This window comes from Dysidea avara, chromosome 1 (genome assembly GCF_963678975.1).
Source record: "Dysidea avara chromosome 1, odDysAvar1.4, whole genome shotgun sequence".
In the NCBI taxonomy this organism is placed as follows: domain Eukaryota; kingdom Metazoa; phylum Porifera; class Demospongiae; order Dictyoceratida; family Dysideidae; genus Dysidea; species Dysidea avara.
Window position 1 is genome coordinate 32,902,054 of NC_089272.1, and position 18,022 is coordinate 32,920,075.

Here is an 18,022-nt window from a genome sequence, read left to right on the forward strand (position 1 = left end):
TGTTAATGCTAATAAATTTTAACAATGCACACAGCCATTATTAAAATTTTTAGCATTAACATCATTGCAGCCATTTCTTGACCGCCACCTTTGATTTCACAACTTTTTTCATATAATATATATATATATATATATATATATATAAGGTGTTGGGTAAGCACCTTTGTGTGGGCTTAGCCTTATGGTGCCTCCCCTTCCTCTTTGAATGAATTAGATAATTAATGAATAAATAATAATAATACCATGGAGCTGATAATAATAAAAATACCATGGAGGGGATAATAAAAATACCATGGAGCTGATAATAAAAATACCATGGAGCTGTACAGCCACATACAGCCTTTCCCAGGCTGGCCAGAGCTCCATTAAGGCTCCAGAACGTTCATACGGATCACTGCTGCACTTTGGAAAAGCAGATCACTCAAGTCTAGACTGTGAAATTTGATAGTTTGTGTATGTAGCTTTGTGTTCTTGGTGAAAAGTCAAATCTTCTGTCATGGCAATCCTGGTTTTCCCAGGCTCAGTCACATTTAAAAGAGATGCACTTGAATGTTCCTATAGACACATGGTATCCATTTAAAAACCACCTGTCTCTAATAAGGACCATTTCATTTTGCTAGACAGAGTAACTGCATTACGAGCCATGCATTATTTTGACTGCAGTGGTATTTCAATACAAGTGGTCACTAATACAGGTCGCACCAGGAGTGGTTATTACACTCCCATAAAGTACAAAAATTCTACCACAATATATTTACCTATAACACTTGCATGGTCCCACTACAAAAATTTTATCAAGCATACTAAAGAAATTAAAACAGCTTTTTTAAAATATTAACAATAAACGTTTTTGCAAAGTACTTTTGAACTTTCATTGATATTGATATTGGATCACTTGAAGGCCAATTACAGTCTTCAATTGGTGGAATTTTCTTACAACATTAACTCAGCTCAAAGTTGCAGTCAAATTTGTTAGTCAAGACATACCACTTTTTCAAAGTCATGTGCATAAATCAAAACCCATTGCATGTGGTATATGGGACTAAACATTTGTATCGGTGACAGGTACCACAAACACACCAAGCTTTATCAGAGGTGACCCTAAATTCCTTGACATAGAATGACCCAAATGGTAAAACCAATCCTAAAACTAATAATGCACCATACTATACTGCTGCTTTCAGCAAGGCAGTGCCCCCTTAGAATAGTCTATGGTTGTACTTTTGTCAGGAGCATCATATCTGGACTTCAGAAACCATGCTTCAAAGAAAGAGTGCGGCCTGTAAAAGATATCACCTTGATAGTTACACATTAAAATAACTAAATAGCACATACAGTATGCTTACTGACACTGCTGCAGTATACATACGTATATCCGACAATGATTGGTTTTTTTGTCACTGATTGATTACTCAAAGGAATGGCACTGTGTACTCCAATCTTCATCCTCGGTCAAAGTGCATGTCAAGTCAAACTGGAAATCTGCATTTGGTCAAAGGACAAGCATAGACGTGTATACCAAATTACTTTTAGCATAACAACATGAATGTAAATATACTAGAATCTGGTAAACAGTCATGTGTGTTTTTCAGCTACAGTACCATTCACTTTAATAAATGCACTATTACCACTGAGAAATCAGAATGGTGAATTTGAAGCCAGCCATTCAAAAAGATCAATGGCAGGTGATACAAAGGTGTATTTAATGGTGGTGCCATCATGAGCTGATCAAGTCCTTTGTTACAAAAAGACCCTTTTCAGTAAAAAGTCAAGGGTCAAATTTTCGATTTAGATCAGAGTATAGGAGGAGTGCCCCCTTGTTATGTGTAGCTAAGCCATCATAGCTGACTTGATACAACACAGGTAAAAAACAGAGTCCATCGAACAGGTCATGCCATACACATAACATTTCGGGTGTATCCATTCACTGGACTGGACTATTGGACTCAATTTTTTTTGTGTGTGCTTGCCACACAAGTGCTTTAGAAATTAATGCTATTCACCATTAGACATATTACCCTTAGAACCTCAGTGCAGTTTGGTATCGAAAATGATTTGCCTACTGCTACAAGCACTGTGCACTATTAACAGTACTAATGCATCTGTCTCTCTTTCTCTTTTGTGATATAGCACACAATAACATAACATTCAGAACATTAGGCCAGGCAAAGTTGATTTATAGTTTCTTGCATCACCTTCCACTAAATTCATTACTGCTATAATTGATTATGTGTGCCAGCATTTGGTGTTTAGACAAACTAGCCATATTTTCACTTTTTCAGCTACAGGAAATGTTTCTTCCTGCTCCAGAAAGGTGCTTTAAGAAGGCCTTTGATAATCCTTGTAGTGACAGATAGCCTGCTGTAGCTGTGATTTTGGGTGCTTCCTTCAATAATTAATAATGCCAGCCACCCACATCAAAATTGAGGAAGTGGCTGATGAGCAACTACCAATCTACTTTACCTGGCCTTATGTAATATAGGATGATATAGCATCATCTGTAGCAGATGTATTCACTACAGATTTGCTAATTGTTTGGTTTATAATACTTGTAAATATCAACAACTGCAGTGTTAACTATTAGCCAGAGAATGCTTCCCAATGCATACACTATCTAACAGTCAGGAAATGCTGTACATATTTGTAAAAAACTACATTCAGAGATCTAGAGTTCAAACCATTCACTATGAATTCACACTGCTAAATAGACCACTAAAACTTAGCTGCATGTCTCTCTAATATGCAAGAAAAGACATTGAGGAGCCAAAGTGTGTGGTATACTAAATAAAACTGATTACCTAAGTGGTCGAAAAGGCGAATGTGTGGGCAAATTTTGTATGCAAGTCCAGTAGCTAGTCCAGTCCAGTAATTCAAAGACAGAGTTTCACCAAAAGGCTCGAGGCCTGCAATTTAGTCCAGTGAATGAATATTTATCATACATACTTCACATGTGGCCAGACCATTTTTTATCTCTCTTTGACATTGGGAGGGACAGTGACAAAGAGAAAAAAATAGCGGTCTGGCCAACCCAGACTAAAACATATGCAACAACATTCTACTAAATAAATAACCATACCACTTATATCTTGTATCTTTCATTGACACTGAGCAATGAGATGTCACTGAGAACATGGCAACTGTTTACAGTTATGCAATGCAATAAGGAGATCATGTGATAAGTAAGCCCAAGAAAAAAATTTGCACCCCGGATTACACAGAGCCAAAAAAGTAACACTTTACAGTGTGACGAAAAGCATTACGGTTTGACAATGATAAAATGTTAAATGGAATTTTGTTCCAGATAAATGGTGTATTTCCAATACCGGAGTGAATTGATAGTTTTTTTTTCTGGATGATAATACAATAACATATGTAACACATATACATGACAATACGAATTACTAATTGCAAAACTGAGTCTCCAAATAAATCAAGCACACTTTACATAGTGACCTTGTGAAGATCTCACTCCTCTTATACGTACATTGAATTGCTGAGTAAAGCAGACAAATGATAACCGATACCTAATTCATCCTAACACAGCTGCATATGGTTCAGATAGTAAACTGGCTGGTCTCTTACAAAGCACAGTGGCTTCATGGCCCATTCCTCTGGAAGTTGAAAACACCAATAGGGCAAAAGAACTGTGTTCAATTTCCTGGAGTCATGGTTCATAAGCCCTCTTCCTTAAAGATTCATGCTTACTACAACTAGATTGAAGATTGGATCCACTGTTGGAAGTTGCAAAGACTCTAGCTATATCAGTATAACACTCTTCAAAACGGCCACCCCAAAAACCATTCATTGAGATATCCAAACTAGCACCATCCTGAGCATTATCTGGAAAGACTCATCATTCGATGGCTGCAAATAATGTTCGACCTCTACATCATGGCACACCTCAGTCAATAGTTCAGCAGTTAGATCCCTAATCTCATTGTGGCGTATTGATGGAAATCTGCCCTCAAACACGACAGAGCATGATCATTAGAGAAGGTTGAACCCCATGCACAGTGAGAAGGTGTACAAGAGGGTAGCCAACCATATCGTAAGGCAAGAGCATCTCGAAAGGCAGTCTTGTGTAGATGTTCTTGAGCTGGTATAGCAGTAAGCCAGCTAGAGGCACCCTTTTCTTGTGCCAAACTAACAGCCATCTGAAGCCTAGTGTAAGTTGAGAGAGCAGTTCCTTTGAAACAGTGGACAAATTCAACATCTTTGATTGCTTAATTTCCATCTTACGGGAGAACTGACTAGATCTACAGTAGTATCTGCTCCATACTTGAAATTCCTTGACAGGATGAGTGATCGTAATGGTGCTGTAACATAATGAAGCCGAGAACTCAACTGGTGACAAAGAACCAGGAACAACAATGCCCAAACCACCAAATCTAGTAGAAAGAGCAAAAAGTGATCATTGCAGTGCACCAGACCAGTCAAGGCTGGTATAAACTTTGATAACAATGCCTTCTCAAGTGGATGGAAAGAAGATTATATATCAGGAACTGTACACTATACATACAGCCATCTACTAATTAATCCATGAGTGAAAGAGGCATAAGCAACATGAGGCTGGGAGATAGCAATAGAAGAAAATTTGTCAATTTCAGAAATCCAGCAGTCAATTTTATCCACAGTAAACATTTCCACATATTCAGAAGTGCCAATTGGAGCACCAAGATGAGGTCTACCATCAGGTGATACATTTACAGTGGTATCACAAAATATTTCCCTACCAAATTGAATAGATCGAGTAGAACTGATTTTTAGTAACTAGCCAGGTATTACTTGCATTTGGAAAGTAACCAAAGGAAGGACCCAATGAAGACACTTGGTCCCACCATGCTCGAAGAGCAGAACTCTTACCACACAGCTGCATCATCTGCATACCACACCTGAGTGACAGGAGCAGTCAATTTCCAAATCAAGGGTACAGTGGCAAGAGCATAAAATGGCATTGCAAGGGCAAAAAGTGATCATTGCATCACCTTGAGTAGTCCCTTCCTCTGAGTAGAGAACATCACCATCGACATAAAGGCAAGCTGGGTGTCTATCAGAATGGTAGACAATGGATGGATGGTAGACACAAACGTTGGATGTTATATATTGCCACAGCTCTGTTCAGAGAGTTAAAAGCATCAATCAATAACATGCCCTCAGTATCATCATCATAAAAAGCATCCCTCATTGCATGAACAGCAGATTCACCCCCAGATGGTTGGCCAGCACAAAGTTGCATAGAAGACAGAACCAGCAGCAAACTGAATATCTTCACCAATTAGTGGACTGCAGTGGGAAAATGGAAAGGGAATGCCGTCTCGTACAAGAGGACGCAAAAGAACAAAAATTACTAAATTTAACAGCAATTTTATTGTTAATAATGTAATAAAGTAAATTGACTGAAAGATAGTATAGTGGTAAGGGAAACAGTGCTTCCTTTGACTTCTCTTAAGTACTGTACAGTAAATCTAATTTTTACGTGTTTGCCCTTAAACTTGCAGGGGCCATGACAATCTCACGGTAGCTCAGCACAGTGTAACAGTTTACATCTCTGGTGTGCTGTACTTCAACTAACCATATAGCTAATTTACGTTGACGATAAGAAACCTATCATGCTGGGGAGTCTAGTTTGTAAGCATTTTTGAGTTTTTAAAACGTACATTCAGCTATTGCATGTCATGGATAGAGCTGTAATTGATTACAACCTTCTGGAGATGGTCCTCCATGCACACTAGTTTACTACTGAACATTGCATCAATATTTATTCTGAAATGGTGATGGCTCTGCGGTGGCTTAATGTGCCACACAGTAATAATACAGCATGCAGATATGTATACCCAGGATATGTTACTACATGGTTTTTCAGAGCAAATGCATGAAATGCCATAGTAATCTTATTTTAGTGTAGTGTGTTTAGTGAGCTATAGCCATTTGTGGCTCAAACATTGAATGATGATTAGTTTGCTTATAGCTGGTACTGAACACATTTCTGAAAGTATTGAGCTGGCAATTCACATAAAGCCTACAAGTGTATGTTATAGACTCTTCAAATATTACAACGTAACTTTGCTTTCAACTGGCAAGTGTAGTTATTGTAGCCATCCAAGAATGCTGTCTAGATTCTAGACAATTTTATGCATAGATGTACAGATGAGCTTAAGTGTCAAACATTAACAGTTCAGTAATGACTTTTAATGTTAGACCCATAAAGACTACTCAAATTGCACACATGCAATTACTGATCTATCTTCTTTTGTACATACTGAATGCCAAATTAAAACAGGAAAACTAAGTGCATTTCACTGCATATTTAAGTGTATGTAAATGTACAAGAACTTGTGTACCAAAAATGGTGTTTTTATCCACCTTGTAGCAATAATTTTGCTAAGCTACCTTACTAAGAGCTAGAGTTCAGCTAGAAACAAGTTGTGATCACCCTGTAGTGAGTTCATACAGCTACAAGCAAACAAAGAGATTTAGTTTATGTAACAAGTCACCATATTACCTATATGATAATCATGCAAATATTACAAAGCTATACACGCAAATGATTCTTTCTTTTGTTTAGTAAAGGAAACAATTCCTGTAGTAAAGAAGGTAAAAGGAAGCCCCAAAGCCAGCTTATGGCCACTGCAATATATAAAAGTGATATCTAAACCAAAACAGCCAAGCTGTAAAAAAGGTGTGGCCCTTAGAAAGGCTATAGGGTGAAAAAAGAAATCAAAAGTGGCAGCCAAGAAATGGCTGTGATGGTAGGTTAACGACAAAAATTTTAATAACAGGTGAATTTTGTGCCTAATCCTTGGAGGAGGTAACACAAATTCATCTGAATTGTCATTATTAAAATTTTTGCCATTAATTAACCTACCAACGCAGCCATTTAACTTGGCTGTCACTTATGATTTTGTAACTGTTCACCCTAGCCTTTCTAAGGGCCACACCTTTTTTTACAGCTTAGCTGTTTTGGTTCATATTATATTGCTCTGTGTGTGTGGAACATGCTTACATTAAGATTGTTTCCATAGTTCCTAACAAACCCACGAAGATTTTAATCTTATATAGCAAATAACAGGTTCAATGATATCCATTGTGTACTCCGTTGATAGTTCCATTAGTAACTGTGAGGTTGAGAAGATACAGTAACACTACCAAAATAATTCCAGCAATTATAACTATGATAGTGATGAAAATATGTGTATTATATAGCACCTTGATGATCCAACTACCATACAGTGAATGTTGACACTGAGAACAAAAGATACCAGTCCCATTAAACTGGCACTGTCAATCAGGATTAAGTAAGTTAAGATGCGATGAGTGTGGTAGACAGTAGTCCATTGCACAATTATTTGATTTTAGTGCTATTAGAGTAGCAGTTATCCAAGTGTTAGCAGGACGTGTGATAGCTGATTGTTCAATGTAACATGTTTCAATGTGAATGTAACTGTTACTAACTAATTGTGTTCAAATCATGTGACTGGATTGGCAAAAAGGGGTCTTTCATGCACATTTGATTTATATTACATTGTACCTACTTTGGTTATTCGTAGCTAAAAATTGGGAAAATTAGCTTGAATCTAACTGCATGTGTCATTGACAGTTACAAAGTTATGATCTATCAAGCTCAAAGAAATATGTGGTTGTGTGGAAGCTGAAAAAGGTGTGTTGTACTAGATGCACAAGGTAAGATGTGGATGTGCAAATTATACTTAACTTGCAATTGTCGAGGCTTTGAATTCCCCTAGGAATACTTCTTTAATGGTACAGTTCAGGGATGGGAGCCTGTCTCTAAGTAAGAACTGAGATTTCTGTATTAAATGTTTGGAGACCAACATACCAACAGTTCAGTTATATTTGTTACCGGATCTGTGAGAGGGGGTCTTATAGCCCTTCCAAATATTCAAGTATATTTAAGTGCATGCAATTGGAAAGGACCCCTTTTTGCAAATCCGGTCACATTTTATTTTTGAGGCTAAGATGGAATTCCCTTGTCATCACCCAAAGCACTTGATCATGTCTCTGTGTCTTGATCATGCATGTTCATCATTCATTAACAGATTGCATTGATCTAGCTTATAATGATGGTCTGTTCAAGGATGATGCCATTGAGTAAGATATTAATAATTACAGTCAATAAACTTTTAATATCCTATAGCTACTCGATGGCATCATCATTTTGAGCCATGCAGCCCTCAGCCTGAGGATTAGCACAATCTGTTTACTGCTAGATGGAATGCCCTCGTCATCACCCACAGCACTTTATCATATCATCTGTGTCTTGACCGTATCAACACCAATCATCATCTACCAACAGTTCTTTGTCATTAGTAGAAGCAGGGTAGAGGTGTACATATGAACAAAAGTGAATGGCTTGTAACAGTGCTTTTGTACAGACCATACTGGCATTTAGATACTCTCTCCCATAAATAACATTATGAGCCCTTGTTTCATCCTAAGCATTACAGAAATAGATTGATGTGCCATTTTCAATACTGTATGGTGCAAAAATTAATAAGGGGAAAACTGATGAATTTGACAATAATTATTATTTGCTTGCAATTCATTTTTTTCCCACACACTATACTATTAAAAGAAATTAGCCACTTTCCCAAATTCTATAAATGAGAATTAAGTAGTCTAGTTTGCCTGGCTTATTGACAGTAACACTAACTCTTGGTTTCTTATCATTATTAATAGAACTGCACATTAATTTTCATGATTATGTACAAAAGTTTTATCGTGCTATTGAGCACATTGCATATCAACTGCTACAGTGCAGTGTGATAAATATCTGCTGTATGTTTTACAGCAGCATGCTGAGTGTGTTTTGCACACCTGTTGAGTGACTTTCACTAATGTCAATGTAGATCTTCCCATGTTGCCTAAACCTGAAACCCTGCCACTGCTTACAATACTTAAAATACGTACTTATAAAAATTACATTAAAGGAGTCAGGGCATCTACTACATAGGCATACAAAATTCATTAGATTCTGTTTACAACTGACTCACAAAGTACTGCTTATTAGTGACCATAATATGATGAACCACTTGCATGATAATTAAAGTTTGCTAGCTGTTGCACTGATTACAACTTCTTATGGTGGTACCGCCCATGGCCTGCCCCTACATCCACCCAACCCTTAATGATGTATTCGTATTGTGATAGTCTGAAAAACCTCCTAAATTGACAGGTTTTGTGCAAACTTCAAGTACAACAAACAGCATGTTTTGACAAAATTCCATTTCCAGTAGCTAATGCCAATGCCAAGTAGCTTATTCTAATGCCAGTAGTTTGACTGTTAAAAAATATTGTGGTTTGTCACTAACTGGCTTCTACACCCTATGGAATGTGTAACAGAGATCATCAAAACATTAGCATGCTTGTTAAAACCCCGAATGTCCCAGTTTAAAGTAATTTTGAAATAATGGTATACTTTTACAGGCCCTATGAAAACCTACGTACATCACCTCAAATAAAGCAATTTTCATTCTCTCCCTACCTATGCTGACCAGTCAACAACTATTTGTCTTGAACTTGTTGATGCATGCGCAAGATGTAGTTGATACCAGTAGCCACATTGCTAAAGGTTATATAGCTACATCGAGGCCATATAATGTCGACCCATATTCCCTTGATATATACATTCCTGATTGTCAGGGTTGTCTGCTTCCATGACCCAATCATTGTGTAGAAATCTCTCCTAAACATGTCACATGTACATACACACATAATGAAGTGATCTTTAAGTGTTTAAACATGACATACTGTACCCATCAGTATTTTCATGGCACTCTAAATTTAATCAGTTGTTTGAAATAATAAAATTATATACAACAACTTGGTTATTTGACGGCAACAACAACATACATAATATTACGTACATCATAGTATCTACAAGCATTAGCATTACTAATATAGTTCAATCTTTATCTTTTTGCAAAAAACTTTTAGGTTGACAGGAAGAGGTAACTGGTCAATTTTCTCAGACACACCCATGGTGGCAGTGATGATAACATTACAACAAAGATCCTTTAAACTCTTTGGTCTCATTTTTAACATCAACACTTCATAGGATTGATATATGTATTCCTTACCATCCCATGGAACATATAGACATCGACGATTGGGATCAATTTTACCAAGCAACTGTGTGCTGGCTACTCTTTCATGTGGTAAATTAATAGACATTTTTTTCCATACTTTTCTTTCATGTGGTAAATTACTGGACACTTTTTGCCATGCTTTTGCAGTTGAGATGTCACTACCAGTCACTGTACGACCAACGTATAGAGTGTTATCCTCTGTCAAGTCATCAACAACTAAAGCGTTTGATGGCACTTCTCCATTAGAATACACACCCCATTCAAAGCCATCCTGATCTCCAATAGTTAAAGCCTCATAGTCACTTGTGTAATGATGTTCACTACTTCTATAGCAAATATGAAGACACTTTTCTATGTCATAATCATGCTCTTTTCGGCAATGTTTATTAGCTCTACCTGAAGAGTCAGGCAATAGTACATCTTTTGGAAAATAGTTTATGTCTTTTCAGTGTAGCCTTCAAATGACTTCCAGTAAAAGATGCTGGGTTTACAACCGGCTGATACCACCTGATATTCTTTAGAGGTTTTCAATGTTAACTCCTTCTCACTTGAATTATAGTCACAATATGTAAGGACTCCTTGTGAAAGTGTGATTATTATTATTCCAGGCACAAGCAAAGGAATTTGATCCCAGGGAACCTTACAGACCATATCAATATGGTGACATCGACCAATGTACACTTCCTCACTTAAAACACACTATAAAAAATACATACATGTGCATGGCTATTACACACAGACATACATACATACACTGTTAAAATTGAGGTGGTACCACAACACCTATATTTTTCTAAAATTTGAGGGGGTGTTATCACAGCACCATTGTCCAAGTCAGCAAACACATGAACATACAGGTAACCATTGAAGACTTTGATGAGAAAAGTTACCAGAATATACACCTGTAAAGAACCTGGTTATGGCGATAAGTGTAAAGCTACAGAGGCAATACAACAGGGCAGTGTTGCAACATTTTGGAAGCATTTCAGGTCATACAGAAGGTATTTTTGGCTTGCTTCAGGGTTTGCTTGGGCTTGCTTCAGAGTTTGGAAAGGGGGGGTGCACTTTGCTGAATAGTTGAAGAGCAAAAAAAAAAAGGTCACAGCAATAATCTGTCCTTTACCAAATGTATATACTATATAAAGTATAACAAAGATCCTTATTCATAGCTTCATGGTTAAGCTACACTGCCTCATGAACACTGTGATTGCTTTATTAGAGTGATTGACTGCTCTATTAGAGTATCTCGATCTTGTATAATTCTACCCAAGTCTACATCAAAACCGTAGGCTAATAATATGGTGGTTTTCCTTGCTGTTTCAGTAGAGTGCGGTTTGATTTTTTGCAATTTTGCTGTTTAGCACATTTCAATGTTTCCATGAATGGTACATTATATGGTAATCATTTTATTTTTGAAAATAGATGTGTAATGGATGCTGTGAGTTTCTAAATCATAGCGTGAGCAAAAGCATCAACTTGTGTTGGCATGTGAACACTATAAAGCTCCACTTATAAGATCCAAAAGGTTAGTAAGCCAACCTTGCATTTTTTTTGTTAAGTGGGTTTCAGTGGGTTGATTGTTTATTGTAGACCTATTTTAGCAAATATTGAAGTAGCTAATCACCTTTTTAACATGAGCCAAAACTCCATCCTCTGAGTTACAAGTTAATTTAAAGGGAGTCAATTTTTTCATTGCCAACCCTAAACTATAAAATCATAAAATCCATTCTAATTGAAAAGTTTTAATCACCTCTTTTCTCTCACAACCAATACGCAGGCATATAAATTCATTCCATTAAGCATCAGATTTACAATTCAAAGAGAGACATTGAGTGATATCATTATCCTTGATACTATGGAGACTTAAACATTCAGTTACAGAGAACAGTAGCTTTAAGACGGTGACCATTTGGTTTATATTGTTGTCACAGGTAGTAAAATTGATTTGCCTAAAATTACCAGTGTTGGTCAACAATTTCCAATATTTAGCATTTAATCAGTTTATTACTACGTAGTAAATGGATTGGTCTTAAGCGTTTTTCACCATATTTCCTTGGTTAAATGCTGCACCTTCAATAGTAACTGCACTTGAGTGGTGCCACAATAAGTATTGATTTTGAAAATAAGGACTTAAACATAATTTTCGAGCATCGAGTATATTATGGTGGTCAAGTTAGAATGGTCATTGCATCAATTTTTTTGAACTATGGTAAAAATTGCCATGGCATTAATATGGTGTATCATGTGCGCAAATCTTACCCCCGCATATAAATACTTTTACCTCATGTAATCAATACTATTTGAATAAATACATACTGTACAGTAACATGTATACATGTATATTTGTATACTGTATACGTATATACTGTATTTGTGTACATGTACCCTTTACTGGTATTAGGTACAGTTGCTAGTCCGGCTCATATTCTACTCAGTCATTACTCATTACTGCTACAAGAACTACAGCCCCTGGAGGTGGTAGAGGTTATGATGTCACGCAATCTGCTCAGATGAAATGGACCATAACATCATCCTGGATGCTCCTCTCAACTATATTAGATATTGGAACATGTCTGTCACATAAAAGCATCAAATGTGCTTACTTTTCTTGAAATACTGAAGTAGATCCATGATCTGAAACAGTTATGGAACACGTTAGCTGATGGTAAGAAAAAGAGTTTACATATACCAACAAAACTTTATTGTTTCATTAAGTACCTATGTATACTGTGCACACTTACTGTAATACAGCATTCCAGAGCAATTTAACACTTTACAGTGACCAGCACTGAAGGTCTGACAGCAACTTGTGCTGAAGTCATACACAATTATGCATAAAGTGTTGATACAGTCTCAATTGCAGTCTTAATGTGTGTGCACTGATGGGCTGGAAGTTTGTTTTCCTATATGCAATAGGAATACACAAGGCTAGATGTATAGTATATAGAACAGTGACATACAGGTGACTTGTATTGCAGTAGTGTCTGGTGAAAGCCTCCTGTTATGAGTTCCTAGGAAGGATTGTTCGAGAAAGTAAGGGAAGATATTCTTAGCTCAAAGGTGGCTATTCTAGATGATAAAACAAGAACTTGGTATCGCTACCTGCACTATAGACTTTCAGAGTTTATCAGCCTTTCCCATTATAAAGTGTGTAATAGCAGAAATTCCAGTTCTTAATCTTACATCACAATGTGACATAGCTAGTCAGAGTGTGTGGCTTAATATCTCAGTACAACAATGTATTAACTGAATTATTAAAAAGTGTATTTATGCATTGCATGATACAAACTACTTATTTATTCAATAAACTTTTTCATTTCAGTGGACCTTTAAGTATTGCATGCAGTAGGCCTGTGTGTAAATGGACATACTGCACTGTACAGCTGTAAATCAGGAAAAAATTGTTTAAAAATTTTTGTCACTGGCCATATTGACGAAAATTAAATGACAAATTGCTTTTAATTATACGAATAGTTTGTGCATAAAAATGTGAACACCGTTAAACATTTTCAGCGATTATGCCAGTGAGGAAAATATGTTGCATCTAAATTTTAATACATGAAAATTAATTTTCCTGATGTACTGTACTTCAACTTACCAAATGTGCACATGTATGGTATACTATCATTGTCTACATTGTCTCTCAATATTTTTATCTGTGATAAAGTTGAGCCAATGATCTATGTTCTAATCAGCCTAATCAGCCATGTTCTAATCAATTGGTAGGATCATGTGATTGTCCTGCAGCTGAGAGGGTACTAGATGAGTTTGACTCCCATATTGATTCCACTCTACCTATCACCTATTCCAGTTTACTCCTCTACAATGATCCCCAACAAGTCAAGTACCCATACTGTGATGGCTGTAGTGTACAAGTCCATAGTGGCACAGAAATTTAATATGCTTGTTTATTACTGGCTGTTGCTGACTGTGGTGTTACCACACTTTACTGGCTTATTCCCAAGAGTGTGTCATCTGTTATCATTGAGCAGGCTAAGGAGTTCTCGATGATTTGTCCACTAGTGGAATACTAGAGGTGGCCATTTATCCCAGCTTCATCTTCCCAAGTAGTAGTAGTGATAGGATATGGTCACTGGCTTACAGCATGGATGTGTCTGGAATGTTTGACCAAGTAAGCTCCTTTGTACAGTGAAACTCAGTAATATGGCTGAGCATGCCTCCATAATTTACACACTTAGTAAGACAAACAGGATGCCTTTACAGACCATTGGTTGGTCCTTATAATGCACGCTCCACATTGTGTAGTTGTTTATGTGTGCATTTGGGACATTTTGGAGTATCACAACTGATACAATCACAGTGGCAAATGTCATGTACAGTACTTACCAGTGTCACTGGATTTGTGAAAATAGATCCTCCAAGGGAATATGGGCATATGTCTGGAAATCGTGCAGTAATTTTGTAAATGTACAAGCTATGTAAAACCCCTTTTGCAAATTCAGTCACAAATACAGTATTTAACAATGCTTAGAAAGTACGTATATACAGTGGTCCCAGCATTATCTGAACTTATTTGGCCCTAGATGTGTTCAGATAATGGATAAGTTTGGATAAACGAAGCCCACATTATACAGTGTTCAGTTAAAATCTAAAAATAAACTTTATACTATAATAGGACAATCACTTCCACAGTTCAGATAATCAATGGCCGGATAACGAAGAGACCACTGTACATATAAGATGTACCACACATGTGATGCTCATATGAGGACATATATGAGTTTACTTTACATAGAACTATACGGACACATAATATATGCTGCAGGTTCAGTGGCAACTTCAGAAAGAAATTTTTGCATTGAAATTGAAGCTGAAATTGAGAGATGAAGAGCTGAAAAATTCTAAAGAGCGTGTCCAATATACTCTCAAACAGGTCACAGAAAATGAAGCAGCTACCAACTTTGTTGCTGATGATGCAGAGTTCCATCTTTTCAGGTCGTCAGCTGGTGTTGTGCCTTGATATGGCTCAAGGGGTAGACTACCTTCATTCCCAATCACTGGTGCATAGGAATCTTCATGGTGGTAATGTGCTGATGACCAGGGATGGTCATGCTAAGATTACTGATTATCTGTGTCCTCTATTACTCAGCAATGTTGTGGGTAACTCAACAGGTTATGTTCCGCCTGAGGTGCCACAAGACAAGCCTCATTCTAGCCAATCAAATGAGTTCACACTAGGAGTGTTATTTCTTCAGGTTATTACAAAGTCTCCTCCCAAACCCAGCACTGATGGTAGTATGTGGGGTCAGAAGTGGAACAACGTAGAAGTGACTTTGATAGTGTTCCTCATGTCCACCCATTGATTTCATGTATTAAACAGTGCCTCACTGATGATTTAGTGGCCAGACCACAGACAAAGGAATTGTGTGACCTCATTAACCAACTGATCAAGGAGAAGGATAACCCTGAAATGATGGCCTATAAAGTGATGTACACCGAAGAGCATGTGAGTCAAGACCTTATTGTTAATAATCTTGTAGTTATGTATGGTTTTCTCTCTGTTACAGCCACTGCTGGTTTCATCTCTTACCAGTTGTAAACAGCAGCCTCAGTTACAACATGTCAAGATTTGCCTATGCCAATATTTTGGGCTTAGGCTGTCACCATAGGAACAGACGTTTACATTACTGGTGGAAACTCTTGGTGGCAGAGCCATAAATCATGTATTGAAATTTAGTTTATTGGACAATCGGTGGATTAAGCTACACCCATCGGGGCTTCATCATGGTGTCCCAGTCATTGTAGAAGGAAGATTGTCACTAATTGGTTGGCGAACACCCAGCAACAAGACTGTAGTCATGTTAACACTTACAATGAAGACAGTGGTAAGTGGGAGTCACATTATCCAGATATGAATCAGCCAAGATACCGGCCAGCTGCAGCTGTGGTGGTGCATGGTGATTACATCATAGTGTTAGGAGGTAAAATCAAAGAACAAACCACACTGACCAACACTGTTGAAATGATGAATATCAAAGATCAAAAGTGGATCATGTTAACTACTCGTCTACCAAAGAAGATGTATGACATGCAGGCCACTGTTTCACAAGACCTGGTGTGGATAGTTGGCTATGATGACTGTAGAGACCGTTATAATAGAGTTTACACAATTCCCATTACTTGCATCATATATCTTCACCGAACGTAAAACACTCCGGGAAAGTACGTACGCCAGTGAGAGTACAATCTATTATAAGATGTGTGTTATTCCTCAATCTAATCCTCCGATAGCTCTCGGTGGTGATACCCGGCAAAATAAGATAGTTTCAACTGTGACAGCTTATGGTCCTATTACTAACTCATGGGATGAAGTTGCCTCACTCTCCGGCCTAAGAGTATATTGTGCAGTTGCTCCAACAAGCCGCACTGGTGATTGGTGGCTGTACTGAGACCGATAATCTTGATGCTGCCAATTCATCTTGCTGGAAAAACTGTTGAGATGTACTGTATAAAAACACATAGCAGAAAGTTCTAAGATGTAGCTACTTTGTGTTCAATTGTAAATCATATTGCAATGAGTTATTGTCATGCCATTTAAATTTTGCATGTTTACACAAATGTGTCTGTTGTATTGAGGTTGATAAACTTATTATCATTTACCGATAACTAGAATGGGGCAGTATGAATGTATTTTTATGGATGAACACATTTTAACAGGTTGATACTGGATGATCATGAGCTTTCATTTACTGTGATACCATCTACAGTTAGGTTAGATGGTGGCATACCAATATTTTACAGCATTTAATTGTTGTGCATATGATTGGGGAAAAACAATGCAACTTTACACAATTGTGATCAATCAGAATTTCATCCATGCAATCTCATATATTAGAAGAATGGTATAACATGCTATTTTATGCATGCCAAATAATAAGGTTTCCAAATGAAATCTATAATGTTTATACTAGTATTGACCCAACTCTGTATTGGCCTGGCTTTGAACTGCTAAAGTGCTAATATTTTGCCATGTAATCTTAATCAATAATAGCTATTGTTTCTCATCCCTCAAACCTCTCCACATCATGTTTTACCCTACACCTCAAATTTCATTATTGCTACAATTAATCACATGTGCCGGAGTGCAAATTATGTTGACTTTTTACTTTGCAACACACAATTAAAATGTCTTGTTGCTCAACAAAGACAATACTACAGTTAAGGAACACTTTTGCTAGTGCTTTTATGGTTTGGGACACCTGAAAAAGATTTTTGTTTCAGAAGGAACACAGTAATCGGCACAATTGACCATAAACATTGTAGGCAAAATGAAACCTGTACACTACAGTATATTTCTGTTACCATATTATAATCATAACCTGTCAGCTAATCAGGTGACTGTATAACAAGGTCAACTGTTTTGTGTCCTTTAATGTGTTATTTGCATACACTGGCTACAAAATGACCAGCCATGTTACATGCCACCTACAAATGACTTCAGGAACCATTTTGTCCAAAGCTGGTGGACAGTGGCGAAGGAAGTAGTTGAAGTGAGAGGCTGATCAGCACATTGAATCTCTAGCAGCGGGTGGCACAACCTCCTGAAAGTTGTCATATACCAGAAGTAATAATATAAGTTGAAGCATTTATATATCTACACAAGAACAGCCAATTGCAAGCTGTATAAAAATGGTGCGGCCTTCAAAAGCCTGGGTGAAAGAACAAAGGTAGTGGCCATGAAATGGCTTCAGTGATGTTAATGATAATAAATGCTTTGATTACATATAAGCTGTAGATTACGTACTTTGAGTTCAAAGCTTCTGAATAGTGAAAGCCTTGTTCCCATACAAATTCAAGGGTGGAAGTTTGGCTTTGTAAAGGATGCAATGGCAAACAAAACTGTGATATGCTGTACATCTCATTCCATACGAGTTCATGGTGGAATTATTGCATAAAGA

General features: G+C 37.2%; 1 protein-coding gene across 1 annotated transcript in view; it reads right to left on the reverse strand.

Annotated features, from left to right (window-relative positions):
- The window catches only part of LOC136245369 (uncharacterized), a 21,929-nt gene extending 10,961 nt beyond the window's left edge, over positions 1–10,968 (reverse strand). The window contains exons 1-4 of the mRNA XM_066036900.1: positions 10,959–10,968; positions 9,946–10,499; positions 9,643–9,700; positions 9,327–9,339 (exon numbers count right to left, since the gene is read on the reverse strand). Coding sequence (XP_065892972.1) covers positions 9,327–9,339; positions 9,643–9,700; positions 9,946–10,499; positions 10,959–10,968 — 635 coding nt within the window. The remainder of the gene's footprint in view (positions 1–9,326; positions 9,340–9,642; positions 9,701–9,945; positions 10,500–10,958) is intronic.
- Positions 10,969–18,022: the final 7,054 nt, after the last annotated feature.